General features: G+C 48.3%; 1 protein-coding gene and 1 non-coding gene across 4 annotated transcripts in view; both read left to right on the top strand.

Annotated features, from left to right (window-relative positions):
* The window catches only part of PRKD2 (protein kinase D2), a 32,847-nt gene that overhangs the window by 14,555 nt on the left and 1,860 nt on the right, over positions 1-16,432 (top strand). For all 3 annotated transcript variants that reach the window (XM_057534807.1, XM_057534806.1, XM_057534805.1), the window contains 8 exons: positions 100-177; positions 1,603-1,861; positions 3,379-3,431; positions 3,582-3,654; positions 4,125-4,231; positions 5,131-5,292; positions 9,360-9,458; positions 14,030-14,297. In XM_057534807.1, the coding sequence (XP_057390790.1) occupies positions 100-177; positions 1,603-1,861; positions 3,379-3,431; positions 3,582-3,654; positions 4,125-4,231; positions 5,131-5,292; positions 9,360-9,458; positions 14,030-14,297 (1,099 nt within the window). The remainder of the gene's footprint in view (positions 1-99; positions 178-1,602; positions 1,862-3,378; positions 3,432-3,581; positions 3,655-4,124; positions 4,232-5,130; positions 5,293-9,359; positions 9,459-14,029; positions 14,298-16,432) is intronic.
* On the top strand, positions 12,666-12,737 carry TRNAK-UUU (transfer RNA lysine (anticodon UUU)). Its single transcript has one exon. It is a non-coding gene; the product is annotated as a tRNA-Lys (tRNA).

Raw genomic sequence — 16,432 nt, 5'->3', positions numbered from 1 at the left:
AAGGTCAGGGGTGGGGCGGGGGTTGGCTGGGATTAGAGTCAGAGCCCTAGCAGCATGGGGGGCAGACAACCTCAGTCTCTCAAGCACCTCTCCCAACAGAGGAAGCGACACTATTGGCGCCTGGATTGCAAGTGCATCACGCTCTTCCAGAACAACACGACCAACAGATACTACAAGGTGGGCCTTCTGGCTGCCAGATCCCCCAGACCTCTCCTCTTTGTCCGCTATCTTCTCCCCTCCTCTCCCAGTTGCTTCAGGCAAACACCTGCGAATCACACTCTCTGCCCACCCACTGCTTGCCCGCTTCCATCCCATCAGCAAGTGTCGCCTACCTGGACGCCCTTCCCCGTGTTTGATCTCAGCTCCATCACTTTCCAGCTAGGGGATCCAGGCAAGTTACCTCACCTCTCTGCACCCCACGTGTCTCACCTGTAAAAGGCCTCAAAGAATAGTCCTCGCCTCAGGGCTGATGCCAGAATTCAAAGAGATAATCTACGTGGAGCAATTAGTTTAGGGCCAGGCATATGTTAAGCTCCGTTAAACTCCCAGTAACTATAAGTGTGTTATCATTATAACTTTATAATTAATTTATTGGATTCTTTCTTTGTACTCATTCATCACCGCCTCCCATGCCAGCGCTGCATTCCAGCCAGTCTCCTCCGCGGTCCTTCTTCTGCCCTTGTCCTCAGTCTTTTCCCACGCAGCAGCCAGAGGAGTCCATTAAAACCATCACAACCTTCCAATGGCTCCCACTGCCCTTGGAATAAAACCCAGACACCTCGCTGTTTACCTGCTCTGGAGCATCTTCCTTACCCTTCCCACGGCTGCTTCCTTCTCATCCTTCCCGTCTTCCTCAAGCCACGCTATCTAAAATACCATCCCCACCACAACGTCTCTGTCTCCTGGTTTTATTGGCTACATAAGTCTGTCTCTCCTTCTCACTCTTTCCTTCTTTTCTTCCTCCCTTCCTTTGTCTTTCAACATTTTTCAAAGCACACTCTTTTTCCTCCCCATAGACCCTGCACCCTCTCTCCTCCCAGGGCCCCCTCTGCCTCCTTCCTGGTCTCCTATGTCAGTCCCATCCTCTCCCATCCACCCTCCACACACAGCCAGAGAGAACTGCTCCCCGCCTTGCCCTAAACCCTTCTGTGGCTCCCCAAGGCCCTGGAGACAAAGCTCAGGCTCCTCCCTGTGGTCCATGAGGCCCTGCAGGCCTGGCCCTAGCCTGATTTCATTTATTTATTTATTTATTTATTTTATTTTTATCCTTTATTAATTCATCAAACATGGCATGCCTACTGTGTGCCAGGCACCATCCATGTAATGGGGATATGGCATGTTCCTTGAACACAAGCCTTTTCTACCTCAGGGCCTTTGCACATGCTCCACCCCCTCCCCCACCCCATTCCTCCACCAGCTGGCCTCTTCTTACCTTTCCGATCTCTGCTTCAATGTAACTTCCACCAGGAGGCCTTTCCTGACCACTCCATGCAAACCAGCCCCTTCTGCAATGACACTGGGTTCTGTGTGCTCATCTGAGTAAGTGGAGAGCCCCAGGGTCAGCCTGGAGCCCTCACGGATGCTGGTTCTGTGTCCGGCCAGGAAATTCCACTGTCTGAAATCCTCGCCGTGGAGCCTGCCCAGAACTTCAGCCTTGTGCCACCAGGCACCAACCCACACTGCTTCGAGATTGTCACTGCCAACACCACCTACTTTGTGGGCGAAACCCCTGGCGGGGCCCCAGGGGGGCCCAGTGGGCAGGGGGCTGAGACTGCCCGGGGCTGGGAAACAGCCATCCGCCAGGCCCTGATGCCTGTCATCCTCCAGGATGCACCCAGTGCCCCAGGCCATGCGCCCCACAGTAAGTCCCCCGCCCCGGGTCCCTGGGAGGATGGGTCTTGGATGACTTGGGTGGGATCCTGGAGAAGGGAAGAGCCAGGGAATGTCAGAGTGGAGAATGTGGCTTCCGGACTCAGCAGGCCTGGGTCTAAATCATTAAGGCCTGGACCTAATATACAGGCTTGGGCATGTTACTTTCCCTTTCTGAGTCTTTTCCCAGGGGTGCCAACTCCTCCAAACTGTGAGTTCAGACTTTTTAATTCATGCTCCTTTGTGCCTGGCCTGTGCTGGATAATGCTGGGGGCACCGCTATGACCAAGACAGCCCAGGACCTGCCTTCCTGGAGCTCATAGTCCAGTAAGGAAGACAGACCTGTTCCCAGACAGTGATGACTCAGAGTGGGCAGGGCTGGGATAGGGGAGCCAGAGGGCTGTGGCAGCTCAGAGGGGGTGACTAACCCAGCCTGGGTGTCCCGGAGGGCTTCCTGAAGGAGGCAACATCTGAGCTAAGACCTGGAAGTTGAAGAGGGGTGAGATGAAGGGAAAGGAAGTGGGAGATCCTTTCACGCAGAGGCAAAGGATGATCAGGGAGTCCCAGGTTCCCGCCTTAGGGAGTTTATAGTCCGGGGCAAGTAACAGACATTCATCAGATCATCCTGGATGAAAGACAAGTGGGACGTAGAACATGTGCTAAAGGAATCTGACATGGCCCCAGCAGTAACATTTGAGCTGAGACTGAGAGATGAGGAGAATTTAACTAAGTCCACAATGAGGGAAAGAGCATTCCTGGCAGAGGAAACAGCAAATGCAAAGGCCCAGAGATAGGGGAGAACTTGCTGTATCGGAGGCCCAGCATGTCGGGAATACACACAACAGGAAGGGAGGGGATGAAGTCAAAGAGGCAAAGGGACCAAACTCTGCTTGTTAGGCCATTTAAGGGCCTTGGCCTTCCTCCTCAGGGCACTGGGGGGCCATGGCAGGGTTTTGAGCAGGGGAAGGATGGAGTCAGGTTTGTGCTTCAGCAAGATCCCTCTGGCTTCTTTATGGAGGGCAAATAGGAGAGGGCGGAATGGGGCAGGGAGACCAGGGAGGAGGCTGAGGGGCGAGGGCCGGATGTTCCTCAGGGAGGGGACAGATGTTCAAATGGCAGAAGGATCAAGACTTTGGAAATGTCTGACCTTGGTTGGATTAGTAGTGGGGCAAATGCAGGGGAAGATGCCGGAGTCAGTTTGGAGTTTCCCACTGAGCCTCAGTTTCCTCCTCTGTAAAATGGGATCATCACTTGGTGCTGAGATCACAGAGTGAAATGCTCCGTGAACTCATTCATAGCATCACTTTTTGAGCTCCTGTCTCATTTCCTCCTCTCACTGGCCCTAGGAGAGAGGTCTTTTTATTGTTTCCATTCTTCCAGAGGAGGAAACTGAGGTTCTTAGTGGACAAGTCAGTCAGTAGCCTGACTACTGGCTCCAGAGGGTAGAGTTATGGGTGAACGTGATCTTGAGCCTGGGGTCCCCTCACCTCCGCCTCCCCCTCTCCCCAGGACAAGCTTCTCTGAGCATCTCTGTGTCTAACAGCCAGATCCAAGAGAATGTGGTGAGACCCTGCCCACATCCCACAGCCCCAAGGATGTGTTCCCCCTCCCCCTCCCCTCCCAAACAGCCTCCCAGTTCTCCCACCCTCCTAGTCTCCTTGACCTCCCCATCTCCATTTGCACCCCTGACCCTCCTTGTCCCCACCCTGCAGGACATTGCTACTGTCTACCAGATCTTCCCGGATGAGGTGCTGGGCTCGGGCCAGTTTGGAGTGGTCTATGGCGGTAAGGATGCTTCAAGAGCTGACCCAGAAAGGGGTCTTGAGTCCAGACCTTCCCTTTGATTGCATGCTCACCACTTTTTCTAGTTGATTAGAAAGCTAGATCCTGGGGGCAGATGGTTGCAGGCTCACCTTTTCTCACTGGGAAAGGCCAATGACTTTCTCCCTTTATTAATAGGGAAGGTAAACTCTACGCTGATTGGCCACAGAGCTAGATGCTAGATTCTGATTGGTTATAAATCTAGTTTCCCATGTTATAGATTCCCCTCCTCGGAGCTCTGTCTTTACTTTCCACCTTTATTCCCAGGGCCCCCCACCCCTCGCATCTCTCCTGGGGACCCCTCAGAGCCCCCATGATGGCCTTTCATCCACCTCTGCCCAACTCCGGCTGTGTCTCTCTGGTGGGGGCTTCCTCTTGCCAGGACTGGAAGGTCCTGCTCCCCTCATTCCCCATCTCCCCTACCCCCTGCCCAGGAAAGCACCGGAAGACAGGCCGGGACGTGGCAGTAAAGGTCATCGACAAACTGCGTTTCCCCACCAAGCAGGAGAGCCAACTCCGGAACGAAGTGGCCATTCTGCAGGTGACCCCTGAGATCTGTGGTCCAGCTCTGCCTCCCTCCCCACCCAGGAAGGGCCTTCCCTTCCCACTTCCTCCTTTGTCCCCTTCCCACTTCCTCCTTTGCCCCCTTCCCACTTCCTCCAGTCTGGGGATAGTCAGGGAAGGCTTCCTAGAGGAGGCACCATGCATGTTGAGACTGAAGGGGTAGAGAAGGTATTCTGAGCAGAGGGACCAACCCGTGCAAAGGTCCAGAGGTGAGAGGGAACACGAAGTCTTCTAGGAACTTGAAGGAGTTCAAGGTTACTAGATGGTTTATGTGAAGAAAGGTGGTGGGTGGTGAGGTTAGTGGGGAGGCTGGGGGTCACACCCTATGGGCTTTCTCCCGAGGGTGCTGGGGAGCCATGGAAGGATTTTGAGCAAGGAAGGGACAGGGGCAGATGTGCACTTTCGAAAGATCCCTCTGGCTGCTATTGGAGGTTAGGGGGAAAGGCTGTGGGGCTGGAACCTGGACCCCAGGGAGGAGGCTGGGTGGGGACCTGGGTGGGAGAGATGGGGTTCAGCTAGGCAAGGGCTGGGGAAGGGAAGGAGGGCAGGGATTTAAAAAATACAGATGTACAAAGCTCCTTCCCATTTCTCCACGCTCCCCTTCTCTTGTTCCCGCAACCCTGGACCTTCACCAGACTTTCATGATGTAAAGATCCTTCTGGACACTTGGTGGCGCTGGAGGGGTGGTTCTGTCTGGGGCTGTGGAAGCCCTTTCCCCTCCCCCAGTGGCACCCCCAGGGAAGGAACAGCCGACCCTCCGGGGATATCTGTCTTGTTTGTCGTCTCCCTGCTCCTATGGCTTGCCCTCTGGGGTCCCAAGTTTGCGGGTGACCTGGGTTCTGACCCCCGCCCCGCCCCCCACCCCACCCACCCCAGAGTCTGCGGCACCCGGGGATTGTCAACCTGGAGTGTATGTTCGAGACCCCGGAGAAGGTATTTGTGGTGATGGAGAAGCTGCACGGGGACATGCTGGAGATGATCCTCTCCAGCGAGAAGGGCCGGCTGCCTGAGCGCCTCACCAAGTTCCTCATCACCCAGGTGCGCCTGCCCCGCCCACTGCCCCGCCCAACGCCAGCCTCCCCGCCCCGTCTCCCCACCTGCCCTGCAAGACGCACATGTGCCCTGTGCCCCCAAGGGCAGGCAGACCTTGGGTGGGAGTCATAATAGCGAGTAATAGAAAATGTAATAATAGAGTAATAATAACAATCATAGAAAAAGTATTAGAGTGATCATTTTAAAATTATAATAGATTATAATAGAACAGTTAATAGAATAATAATAATAGAGTAATAACAATAGAAACATAATAGGATAATAAGTAGAAAATAATAGAGTGGTAATAATAATAACTATTATTATAGAAAAGTAATAAATGATTATTATTTTATATTTTTTATTACTTTATATAATGAGTCAGGTTCACTGGGCCTGACTTTATTCATGAAGAAAAAAGGCAGGGGAGAGAGGCCTTTCTCTGAGGAGCTCATTCATTCATTCATTTATTAAATGGTTCAACAAACACTGCCTGAACCCCTGTGCCTGGCCATACCGGGCGGTGTGAGGACACAGCGGTGACCAAAATAACTCCAGCCCTGGAGAGTAATCACCCAGAGTGGGCAGGGCTGGGATGGGGGATGCTGATAATGAGGGTGATAAATAATGTGGTCACTAAACTTTATTGAGCACTTAATCTGTGCCAGGCACTGTTTTAGTTCATTTAATCTTTGTAGCAACCTATGTGGTAGTGGTTATTATTACTCCCATTTTACTGAGGCTCAGAGACTTTATAAGTAACTTGCCCAGGGTCACACAGCTGGTGGGATTTAAACCTAGGAGCTGTGCTTTTCCTGAGTAAAGTCAAACTAATCTGTGTTATTTGTGTGTGTGCGCACGTGCACAAGTGCATGCATTTTAATTGATTTCACATATATAACGCTACGTTGTTCTGCTTCTTACTTTCTTCACTTTAACAGTGCTTCTGGAAGACTGTTCTGTTTCAGTGTGTAGTTAGCAGAACTGCCTCTTTTTCTTAATTGCGTCCCATGACGGATATTACCAAATTCCCCAGTTACTGAGCATGTAGTTGGTTTCACTATTCCACTACTGCAAACAACATCCTGTGAACATTTGTCTACAAACATCGACAGGTTCTGGTGGCAGAATTTCAATAGAATACGTTTCGAAGAGTAGACTCCCGAGCCCAGGGAAATGTGCTTTAAATTTTTAAAAAAGATGTTGCCCTGTTATTCTCTAAAACCTCTTTCTTTTTTTTTTTTTAATAAATTTATTTATTTTTGGCTGCGTTGGGTCTTCATTGCTGCGTGCAGGCTTCTCATTGAGGTGGCTTCTCTTGCTGCGGAGCTCTGGCTCTAGGCGCACGGGCTTCAGTAGTTGTGGTGCATGGGCTTAGTTGCACCGTGGCATGTAGGATCTTCCTGGACCAGGGATTGAACCACGTCCCCTGCATTGGCAGGCAGATTCTTAACCACTGTGCCACCAGGGAAGTCCTCTAAAACCTCCTTCAATCTTTGTTCTCACCAACAAAGTTTGAGGGTGTCTATTTTCTCACTCCTTACTAACTCTGGATAATATAATCACCAGGTTTTTTGTTTGTTTGTTTGTTTGTTTGTTTGCCATGCTGCATGGCTTGCAGGATCTTAGTTCCCCGACCAGGGATTGAACCCAGGCCATAGCAGTAAAAACACCGAGTCCTAACCACTAGACAGCCAGGGAATTCCCAATATAATCACCAGTCTTTTTTTTTTTTTAATTTTATTTATTTGTTTTTGGCTGCATTGGGTCTTCATTGCCGCAGGTGGGCTTTCTCTAGTTGTGGCGAGTGGGGGCTACTCTTCCTGGCGGTACGTGGGCTTATCATTGCAGTGGCTTCTCTTGTTGCTGAGCACGGGCTCTAGGTACGCAGGCGTCAGTTGTTGTGGCATGTGAGCTCAGTATTTGTGGCGAGTGGGCTCTAGAGTGCAGGCCCAGTAGTTGTGGTGCACTGGCTTAGTTGCTCTGCGGCATGTGGGATCTTCCTGGACCAGGGCTTGAATCCATGTCCCCTGCATTGGCAGGCAGACTCATAACCACTGTGCCACCAGGGAAGCCCAATCACCAGTTTTAAAGGTGGAAAAATAATACTTCATGTGGCTTCATTTGCTGGTTTAAAAATTATGGGTGAAGTTGAGCATATTTTCACATGTTTATTGACCTGTGCTTTATGCACTCTTTGCCCAATTTTCAATTGGATTATTCTTATTGAATTGTAAGAGCACTTTGTATATGAAGGACCCTGGATCTTTGCTGCTTGTGTTGTACCCATCTCTAATCCCAGTATTTCTTTTCCTCTTTATTTTGTTCATGGTGTTTACTTTCGTTTTCTGAGTTTCACAGCCTTCCTAGAAAGATCTTCCCACCTGGCTGGTTCCACACCTGATTCTGGGACATGTTCTCTGTTGGTTGCAAAGTCCCCTGTGCTGGCTTCCTTTCCCCAGCCCCAACACCCTTGCTCTCCCAAGCTGTGTGCCTTTGTCAGGCTGGCTTGCAGGGTGGGGATAGAAACCCACTGAGGCAGGCTCATCCAGACTTCAGGTGGGGAGAGGAAACTGCCTGCCTTCAGCAACTGAGACAGTTTCTCTTTCTGGTCTTTCATCTCTTCCTCTCTTTTTGCCTGTGCTCTTCTCTCTCTTTCTCTTTCCCTTTGCAGATTTCTGCTTTTTGTCTCTTGCCTGCCCCACCCCAAGTCCTGTGCTAAGCCCTATACCTCATGAACTTATAGGCTTCACAACCACCTTTGAGGTAGGTATTACTATAATCCACATCTTACAGATGAGGAAACTGAGGTGGCGGGAGATTCCTAGGTCTTTCCCAGGGTCACACAGCTACAAGGTCACATCGCTAGGTAGCAATCTGGCCAAGGTTTGAACCTGGGTCTGTGTAGCTTCCAATCTGCCCTTTTTGTTCACCACATTTACTAGGGGTTGGAAAAATCAAAAAACTGAAGATCTGTAGAAGAGGATGTCCATATACATCTTTGGATCTCAGTCTCCCTGTCTGTAGAATGAGGAGCTTGGACCTCAGCAGTAGCTTTCAAATAGCATTTCCGTACTCGAAAATCATCCAGCAAAAACAATGAGAAAGTACAAATACTTCAGTTCTAAGATATAGATTACAACTTCATGCTTATATCACTCTGTACTTCCGGTGTATTTGGCATTTTGTTTGGGTTACCTAGAATCAAGGAAAATCATGGCTCCCATAGATTAGTGGTAACAAATGGTAACAGTTTTTTGTTTTTGTTTTTTTTTAAGTCAGCTCACTTTGCCATCATAGAATACTCTTGAATTAATAGATACAGCAGGAAAAGTTTTATCTGAAACACTCACAGGAATATGTCTGCTAACAGACCACCACAAGAATAATAACTAAAAACAGCAACAATAATAATTCTCACATGGAGTGCTTGCTCTGTGCCAGACACTGCCCTAAGCACTCTATATGCCTCAACTCACTTAAAGCTCACAGCAACCCATGAGGATGGGTACTGCTATTACCCCCATTTTACAGGTGAGAAAACTGAGACCCAGAGAGGTTAAGAAACTTGCCCTAGGCAACAGGCTAGTAAATGTGGAGCCAGGTTTGCTACCTTAGTAGGCTGGCTCTACAATCCCCCCACCTCTTAAAGGTGTTACGTTTAATTTATAACATGTCATATTGGTATTGTTTGTATTGTTTCCATTTTTTTAATGGCTGAAAAATATTTTTTAAAAAATGGAATCACACAATAGTACCTCCCTGAAAGCCACTGCTTTATTCATAGCACTTTTTCATCATGATCCACATGCCAAAGTGTCTCAGGAGCTTCACAAATCTCTGCTCCAGTTCAGCCTTCCTAGAATTATATGTCCAACTCCTATCTCTAACGGAAATGGTTCTGGGGCTCTGAAATTCTTCGTTGGTGCTCCAGTGCCTCCCCTAGTCCTGGGGGGCATCTTTAGGGGTAAAGAGTGGGGCATGGATTGGGTTTGGAGGGCTGGCTGCTGAGGGCAGAATCTTGGGGCAGGGACCTTTCTAACTTTCTTACTGGCTCCATTGCCTCCCCTCAGATCCTGGTGGCTTTGAGACACCTTCACTTCAAGAATATCGTCCACTGTGACTTGAAACCGGAAAATGTGTTGCTGGCGTCAGCGGACCCATTTCCTCAGGTCAGACATGTCTCCTCCTGATTTGGGGAAGTCCATCCAATACTGGTGGTGGGTGGGGATTGTATTAATCAAGATAATTAATCAGACACAGAGACCCAAGATAATGGCCTAAATGAGATAGAGGCTTGTTTCTCACTCGAGTAGGGTCCAGCATAAGCATTTTGAGGGTGAAAAAGCAGTTCCATGGTGTTGGGACCACAGCTCCTGCTGTCTTGTTCTGGCCTCTCTATGGTGTTGCCTGGTCTTCATGGTCCATGATGTGCTGCTGCCGTGCCCCCAATTGTAAAAAGATAATGGGGGTGGAGGAAGGGAGGAAAGAAACAGGGTAGAAGAAATACAAGGGGATACACCCCTTACCCTCCCTAAGGCAATACTTTGAAGTTGCATGAGGCACTTCTCACATCCCATTGACTGGAACTTTATCACGTGGTTGTGGCTGGCTGCAAAGGGAACTGGGAAATGTAGTTTTCATTCTCGGTGGCCATGTGTCTCATTAAAAATTCAGGATTTTTGTTAAGGGGAGAAGCAGAGAACAGATATCAGAGGGGCGCCACTGGTAATTTCTTCTATGGGTCTCTTAGGAAAACAGTTTTTTTTTGTTTGTTTTTTTTTGGTTTTTTTGTTTTTTAAGGCCCAAGAAATGTATTTATTTTGAAACCCAAATATAGTAATGCCTAATTAGCTTCTCAAGTTTAAAATCAGCTAAGCAAAGAAGATCTAGACAGATAAATAAGAAATATTTTAAAATTCTTACGTCCATTATTTGTATTCTTATAAATTCTGAGCTCCCCAAAACAGGTTCTTTTTTTTTTTTTTTAACATCTTTATTGGAGTGTAATTGCTTTACAATGGTGTGTTAGTTTCTGCTTTATAACAAAGTGAATCAATTATACGTATACATATGTTCCCATATCTCTTCCCTCTTGCGTCTCCCTCCCTCCCACCCTCCCTATCCCACCCCTCTAGGTGGTCACAAAGCACCGAGCTGATCTCCCTGTGCTATGCGGCTGCTTCCCACTAGCCATCTATTTTACGTTTGGTAGTGTATATATGTCCATGCCACTCTCTCACTTTGTCACAGCTTACCCTTCCCCCTCCCCAGGAAAACAGTTTTGATGAGCCTCTGACTAGTGGATGAGAACCCCCTTGGGGCAGAACCAGATTAAGCAGGAGTGATGATTATAACAGCTACAGTTGATTGTGTGCCTACTGTGTTTAAGGGCCTTTAGTTACAGGTTCTCATTTAGCCCTTCACATCCCTGTGAAGCTTTTGCTTTATTATCTATGTTTTGTGATTATTTCATTTCATTTTAAAAGTTCATTTTGGTCACCAACTAAAAATTACTGTGTGCCTACCTTGTGCCCGGCTCCATGCTGGGGCATTAGGAACTGTGGTAAGTAGAGACATCCCCATCTCTATGCCCACTGGTTTACAGCGGGGGGAGGGGGATGATTTTGCCCCCCGGGGGACATTTGACAATGTTGGAGACATTTTTGGTTGTCACAACTGTTTGGGGGGGCAGTTGCTACTGGCATCTAAACACCCTACCGTGCACAGGACAACCTCATAACAAAGGATTATCTTTCCCTAATGTCAATAGTGCAGTGAATGAGAAACTCTGACTTCGAGCAGTAATATCCACTAGAAATATAATGTGAACCATACGTGTAATTTTACATTTTCCAGTAGCCACATTTTAAACAGTGAAAAGAAACTGGTGAAATTAACTTTAATAATTATTCTAGTATATTTAAATATGACAATTTCAACATGTAATCAGCATAAACATTATTGAGTTTTTTTTTATTTAAAAAAATTTATTTATTTATTTATTTATTTATTGGTTTGTTTGGCTGCGGATCTTTAGTTGCAGCATGTGAACTCTTAGTTGCAGCATGTGGGATCTAGTTCCCTGACCAGGGATCGAACCTATGCCCTCTGCACTGGGTGCATCGAGTCTTAGCCACTGGACCACCGGGGAAGTCCCAGCATAAACATTATTAATGAAATATTCTTTCTTTTCATACTGTCTTCCAAATCCGGTGTGTATTTTACACTTACAGCACATCTCAATTCAGATATTAAATTTCTATCAGAAATACTCGGTTTTGTACTTAGATTTCATAAAATTAACTGTTGGGAAAGTAGATTGACACACCCAAGTTGTTCCAAGCATATTTAAAAGTTTTCCAGTAACAAAATCTAGAATCCCTTTTTATTTTTATTTTATTTTTTATTTTTGGCCGTACTGCACGGCACGTGAGATCTTAGTTCCCCAGCCAGGGATCAGACCCATGCCCCCTGCAGTGGAAGTGCAGATTCTTAACCACTGGACTGCCAGGGAAGTCCCTAGGATCCCTTTTTAAATATAAATTAATTAAAATTAAATAGAAAGTAGTTCCTCAGTTGCACTTGCCACATTCAAGTGCTCAGCAGCCACATGTGGCCAGTGGCCACCATATTGGACAGCAAAGATCATAGAGGGAAGAGCAACTGTTGATCAAATTGTCACAGAAATGTAATTATATCTGTGATGAGTTCCGTGACACAGTTCTATGAGCTCACATAACTGTATAGCCCAGTGGAGAGTCAGAGAAAACCTATCTGAAGAAAGAGTAGTTTTTTGGGGGGACAGGTGTTCTAGGCAGCTGGAACAGCCTGTGCAAAGGCCCTGTGGTGGAAAGATCTGTACTTTTGTTTTTTTAACAGCTTTATTGAGATATAATGCATATGCTATACAATTCACTGATTTAAAGTATACAATTCAGTGGCTTTTAATGTATTCAGAGTTGTGCAACCATCAGCATGATCAATTTTGGAATATTTTCACCACCACAAAAGAAACCTCAGGGCTTCCCTGGTGGCGCAGTGGTTGAGAATCTGCCTGCTAATGCAGGGGACACGGGTTCGAGCCCTGGTCTGGGAAGATCCCACATGCCACGGAGCAGCTGGGCCCGTGAGCCACAACTACTGAGCCTGCGCGTCTGGAGCCTGTGCCCCGCAACGGGAGGGGCCGTGATAGTGAAAGGCCCGCGCACCGCGATGAAGAGCGGTCCCCGCACCGCGATGAAGAGTGGCCCACACTTGCCGCAACTAGAGAAAGCCCTGGCACGAACCGAAGACCCAACACAGCCATAAATAAAAAAATAAATAAAGTAGCTATTAAAAATATATATATATAAAAAAGAATCTCAGACCTGGGGAATTCCCTGGTGGTCCAGTGGTTAGGACTCCATGCTTTCACTGGTGGGGCCCGGGTTCAATCTCCGGTCAGGGAAAAAAAAAAAAAAAAAGCAAAAAAAAAAAAAAAAAAAAAAAAAAAAAAAAAAAAAAAAAAAAAAAGAAACCTCATACCTCTTAGCCAACATCCTTCAATCCCACCATCCCCCCAACCCACAACCACTAATCTGCTTTCCATGGATTTGTCTGTTCTGGGCATTGCATATAAATGGAATTAAATATATGGAATATACAATAATATAATATGTGGTCTTTGTGACTGGCTTCTTTCACTTAGTTAATGTTTTCAAGGTTCATTTATGTTGTAGCATGTGTCAGTACTTCACTTCTTTTTGTGGCCATATAATATTCCATTGTAAGATAGGTAGAAAAGGGTGGATCTGAGAAAAGGAAAAGATTATAAGGTCTGTCAAAAGGGCAAAGGATCTTAGGAAAGGGTGGTATGTCTGTCACATTGAGATTTGGGTCAGGGGTTGGGGTGTGGCTGTTTTTGAAGGCAGCAGAGGCTCAGGGCAATAGTCAGCCAGAGAAGGGTTTTGAGTAGGGGAGGGACAGTATGTGAATAGAGGTAGCAGCTGCCCATGCACTGGTAAGCAGCAGACAGGACCTTGAACCCAGATCTTGTTGGCTCTAAAGCCTGTCCACGACCCTAGACTGCCCCCAACAAGGGCAAGGTAAGTTCTCACCTGTTTACCATCTGGATACCATCAGCGATTTACATGTTCGGTCCCATTAAATCCCCAGGGAAGCCTGAGCGGCAGCTGCTGTTAACATTCCCAATCCAGAGGACAAAACCCGGGCAGGGAGAAGTTAGGTCCCTCCGCTGAGATCACCAAGGCTCGCTCTATGCCTGCCGCTGCTCCTAACACTTTTCATATATTTCAATTCATACACCCTACCCTTTAAGTAGGAACTGTTAGCATCTCCATTGTGCAAAAGAGGAAACAGAGGCACGAGGAGGTTGAGACCTGCTCGATGTGACAGAGGTATAGTGGCAGGCAGCCTTTATGGACCCCTCATTGCATGCCGGGCATTTATTGTCCTGTGATCTTTAGATGGATGAACTCATGTAATCCTCACGACAGCCCTTTGATGTAGGCGTTGGTACGCTCCTCCTCCTCGTCCTCCTCCTCCTCCTCGTACAGATGAGGAAGCTGAGGCACAGAGAGAGGAAGTCACTGGCCCAGGGTCACCCAGCTAGTGAACAGAGGAACCTGGATTCGAACCAGCGTTCGATTTTGTCTGGAATACCGTGGTGGGGTACACTTGCGGAGGGGCGGGAAGCGCCACCTCCACACACCCTCAGACCCTCTACCCTTCGCCTCCGCAGGTGAAGCTGTGTGACTTCGGCTTCGCGCGCATCATCGGCGAGAAGTCGTTCCGGCGCTCGGTGGTGGGCACGCCAGCCTACCTGGCGCCCGAGGTGCTGCTCAACCAGGGCTACAACCGCTCGCTGGACATGTGGTCAGTGGGCGTGATCATGTACGTCAGCCTCAGTGGCACGTTTCCCTTCAACGAGGACGAGGACATCAAAGACCAGATTCAGAACGCTGCCTTCATGTACCCAGCCTGCCCTTGGAGCTGCATCTCAGCAGGAGGTGTGGGGCTCATTTGACTCCTGGGCGGAGCCGAGGGGCGACGCCTCCTGGTGGGGGCATGGTGGGAAGAATGGGCGGGGCCGCAGGAGGGTTGGGCCCTAAAAGAGCCTGGTGTCATGAGGGTGGAGCCTAGTGATGGGGCAAGGGCGTGGGGAGAGCCGTCTTTTAAACAGGGAGGCACCAGGACCTGGGACTTTGGGGTAGGGACTCAAGCGGGTGTATGGAACCGGGGTCCCTAGACTCAGGCCTAGACTAGGTCATGTGATTTGGAAAGGAAGTGCCCTAGCAGCGCTAAGTCAGACACTTGCCGCCTTGGGGGCTAAGACTTGGCTTGTCTAGGCTGGGACCAGGAGAGGGACTAGACCTGAGAAAGCCAAAGGGCTGGGGTGGCCAAGAGAAGGAACAGATCCTCCCAAGGCATTGGCTGGGGCCTGGAGTCTTTGGGGTTATGACCCCAAAAGGGTTAGTCCTGCAGAAGCGGTGGGACCATGAGGCAGGGTTGAGGAACAAGGGCTTGGCTAATTTGCTGGGTATTGGGTCTGTGACTGGGATGGAGATGGGCCTGGGGCCATGGTGTTGGATCCAGTGATGGAGGGAGCTGGTTTAGGGGCATGGCTAGAGGAGGGGTAGGGCCATGGAGGGTTTCTGAAGCTGTCCAGGAGAAGGACTGACCGGCCCTGAGACCAAAGTCACACCTGGAACCTGGGAGCAGGTGGAGGTCAGAGAAGCATGGGGCAGCAGGGGTTGGGGGCCAGGCTGGAGGCAGATCTTGGGATCTCTGCATATAGGGGCTGTGGCATTGTGGCCTGGTAGTGTGATGGGCCTTGTGATACCCCTGCCGACTTCAAGATGGGCCTGGGAAAATTAAGTCCTGAGGCCGTGGCTTTGGGGCAAAGCCAAGTATGAGGGTGAGCCAATGGCAGGGCTAAGACACTGGGGTGCATCAAGAAGCCTTAAATAAGTTAGAACAAGGGGCAGGTCCTGAAGCCAGAAGCTCAGGAAGACAGAGGAAGTGTGGGAGGGAGGTTAGTTAAGAAGACAATCATTTGGGAGTTCCCTGGTGGTCTAGAGGTTAGGATTCCGTGCTTTCACTGCTGTGGACCAGGCTCAATCCCTGGTCGGGGAACTGAGATCCTGCAAGCCACGGGGCGCGGCCAAAGAAAAAACAAAAGGCAATCATTTACCCATAACAGTTTCTTCAACAAGTATGTGCTGAGTGCCTACTTTGTGCCTGGTACTGACTGTCCAAGGTTCTGGGAATACTGGGATGAGTTGGAGAGAAGGGATCGAGACGGTTGTTGAGTGGTCTGTGAAGAGGAGGGGGAAGGGCCCTAGAAGGGTGTGACCTCATGCAGCAGGCAGAGAGGGGTTATGCAGTGCAGGAGAAGGTGCTGGTGGCCTAAGAGAGGTAAGCACTGTGCAGTGGGGATGTGGATTGACTTGAGTCTTGGAGTAATGCTGGAGGTCCTCAGAGTGGTCTTTTGGGACCTGCATGGAAGTTCCCCGGTAAAAGCGTGTCATTGGCGTATGTGAGTGAATTTGAGGGTGGATGGGTGTGTGAGAGGGAGACTGTGTAGACAAGGCCTGTACTCAGAGGGGTTTACACAGTGGTGTCTTCCAAGGTTTATGATCAAGGAGGGAGCCTTGGACGAGTGCTGGCTTGTCTTGAATGCCTGACACTCACTAATCCTCCTTTTCCTGAAGAGCAGGCCTCCGACTCTGGGCCTTCTGTAGGAAACCGGTGACTACCATCTTATAACATTGTTTTCTTTTCATTTTATTTTTGTGGACATGGCAAGAGATCTTAGGATTTCCACTGACCAGGGTGATGTAAAGTTTCCATTTTATATAATTTATATATATATATATTTATACATTATATAAATATATAATATTTGTGTATTTTCACCTTAAAAAGTTGAAAAAAGTGAATTGATTTAAAACAAAATTCTATCTATTTTTACATAGGTTATGTACATGGTTCAAATTTTTATATATACAAAAGGGTCTAAAGTGAAAATTCTCTCTTACTCTTTATCTTCCATTCTTCCCAAAGGCAATGGCTATTATGAGTCTCTTTATATATATATATGCAAGCAGATATGTGGACATATATTCTTTTTTCCCTTTTTTAC

Source organism: Balaenoptera acutorostrata, chromosome 19, assembly GCF_949987535.1.
Source record: "Balaenoptera acutorostrata chromosome 19, mBalAcu1.1, whole genome shotgun sequence".
Classification (NCBI taxonomy): domain Eukaryota; kingdom Metazoa; phylum Chordata; class Mammalia; order Artiodactyla; family Balaenopteridae; genus Balaenoptera; species Balaenoptera acutorostrata.
This window is presented reverse-complemented; position numbering and strand designations above follow the sequence as displayed.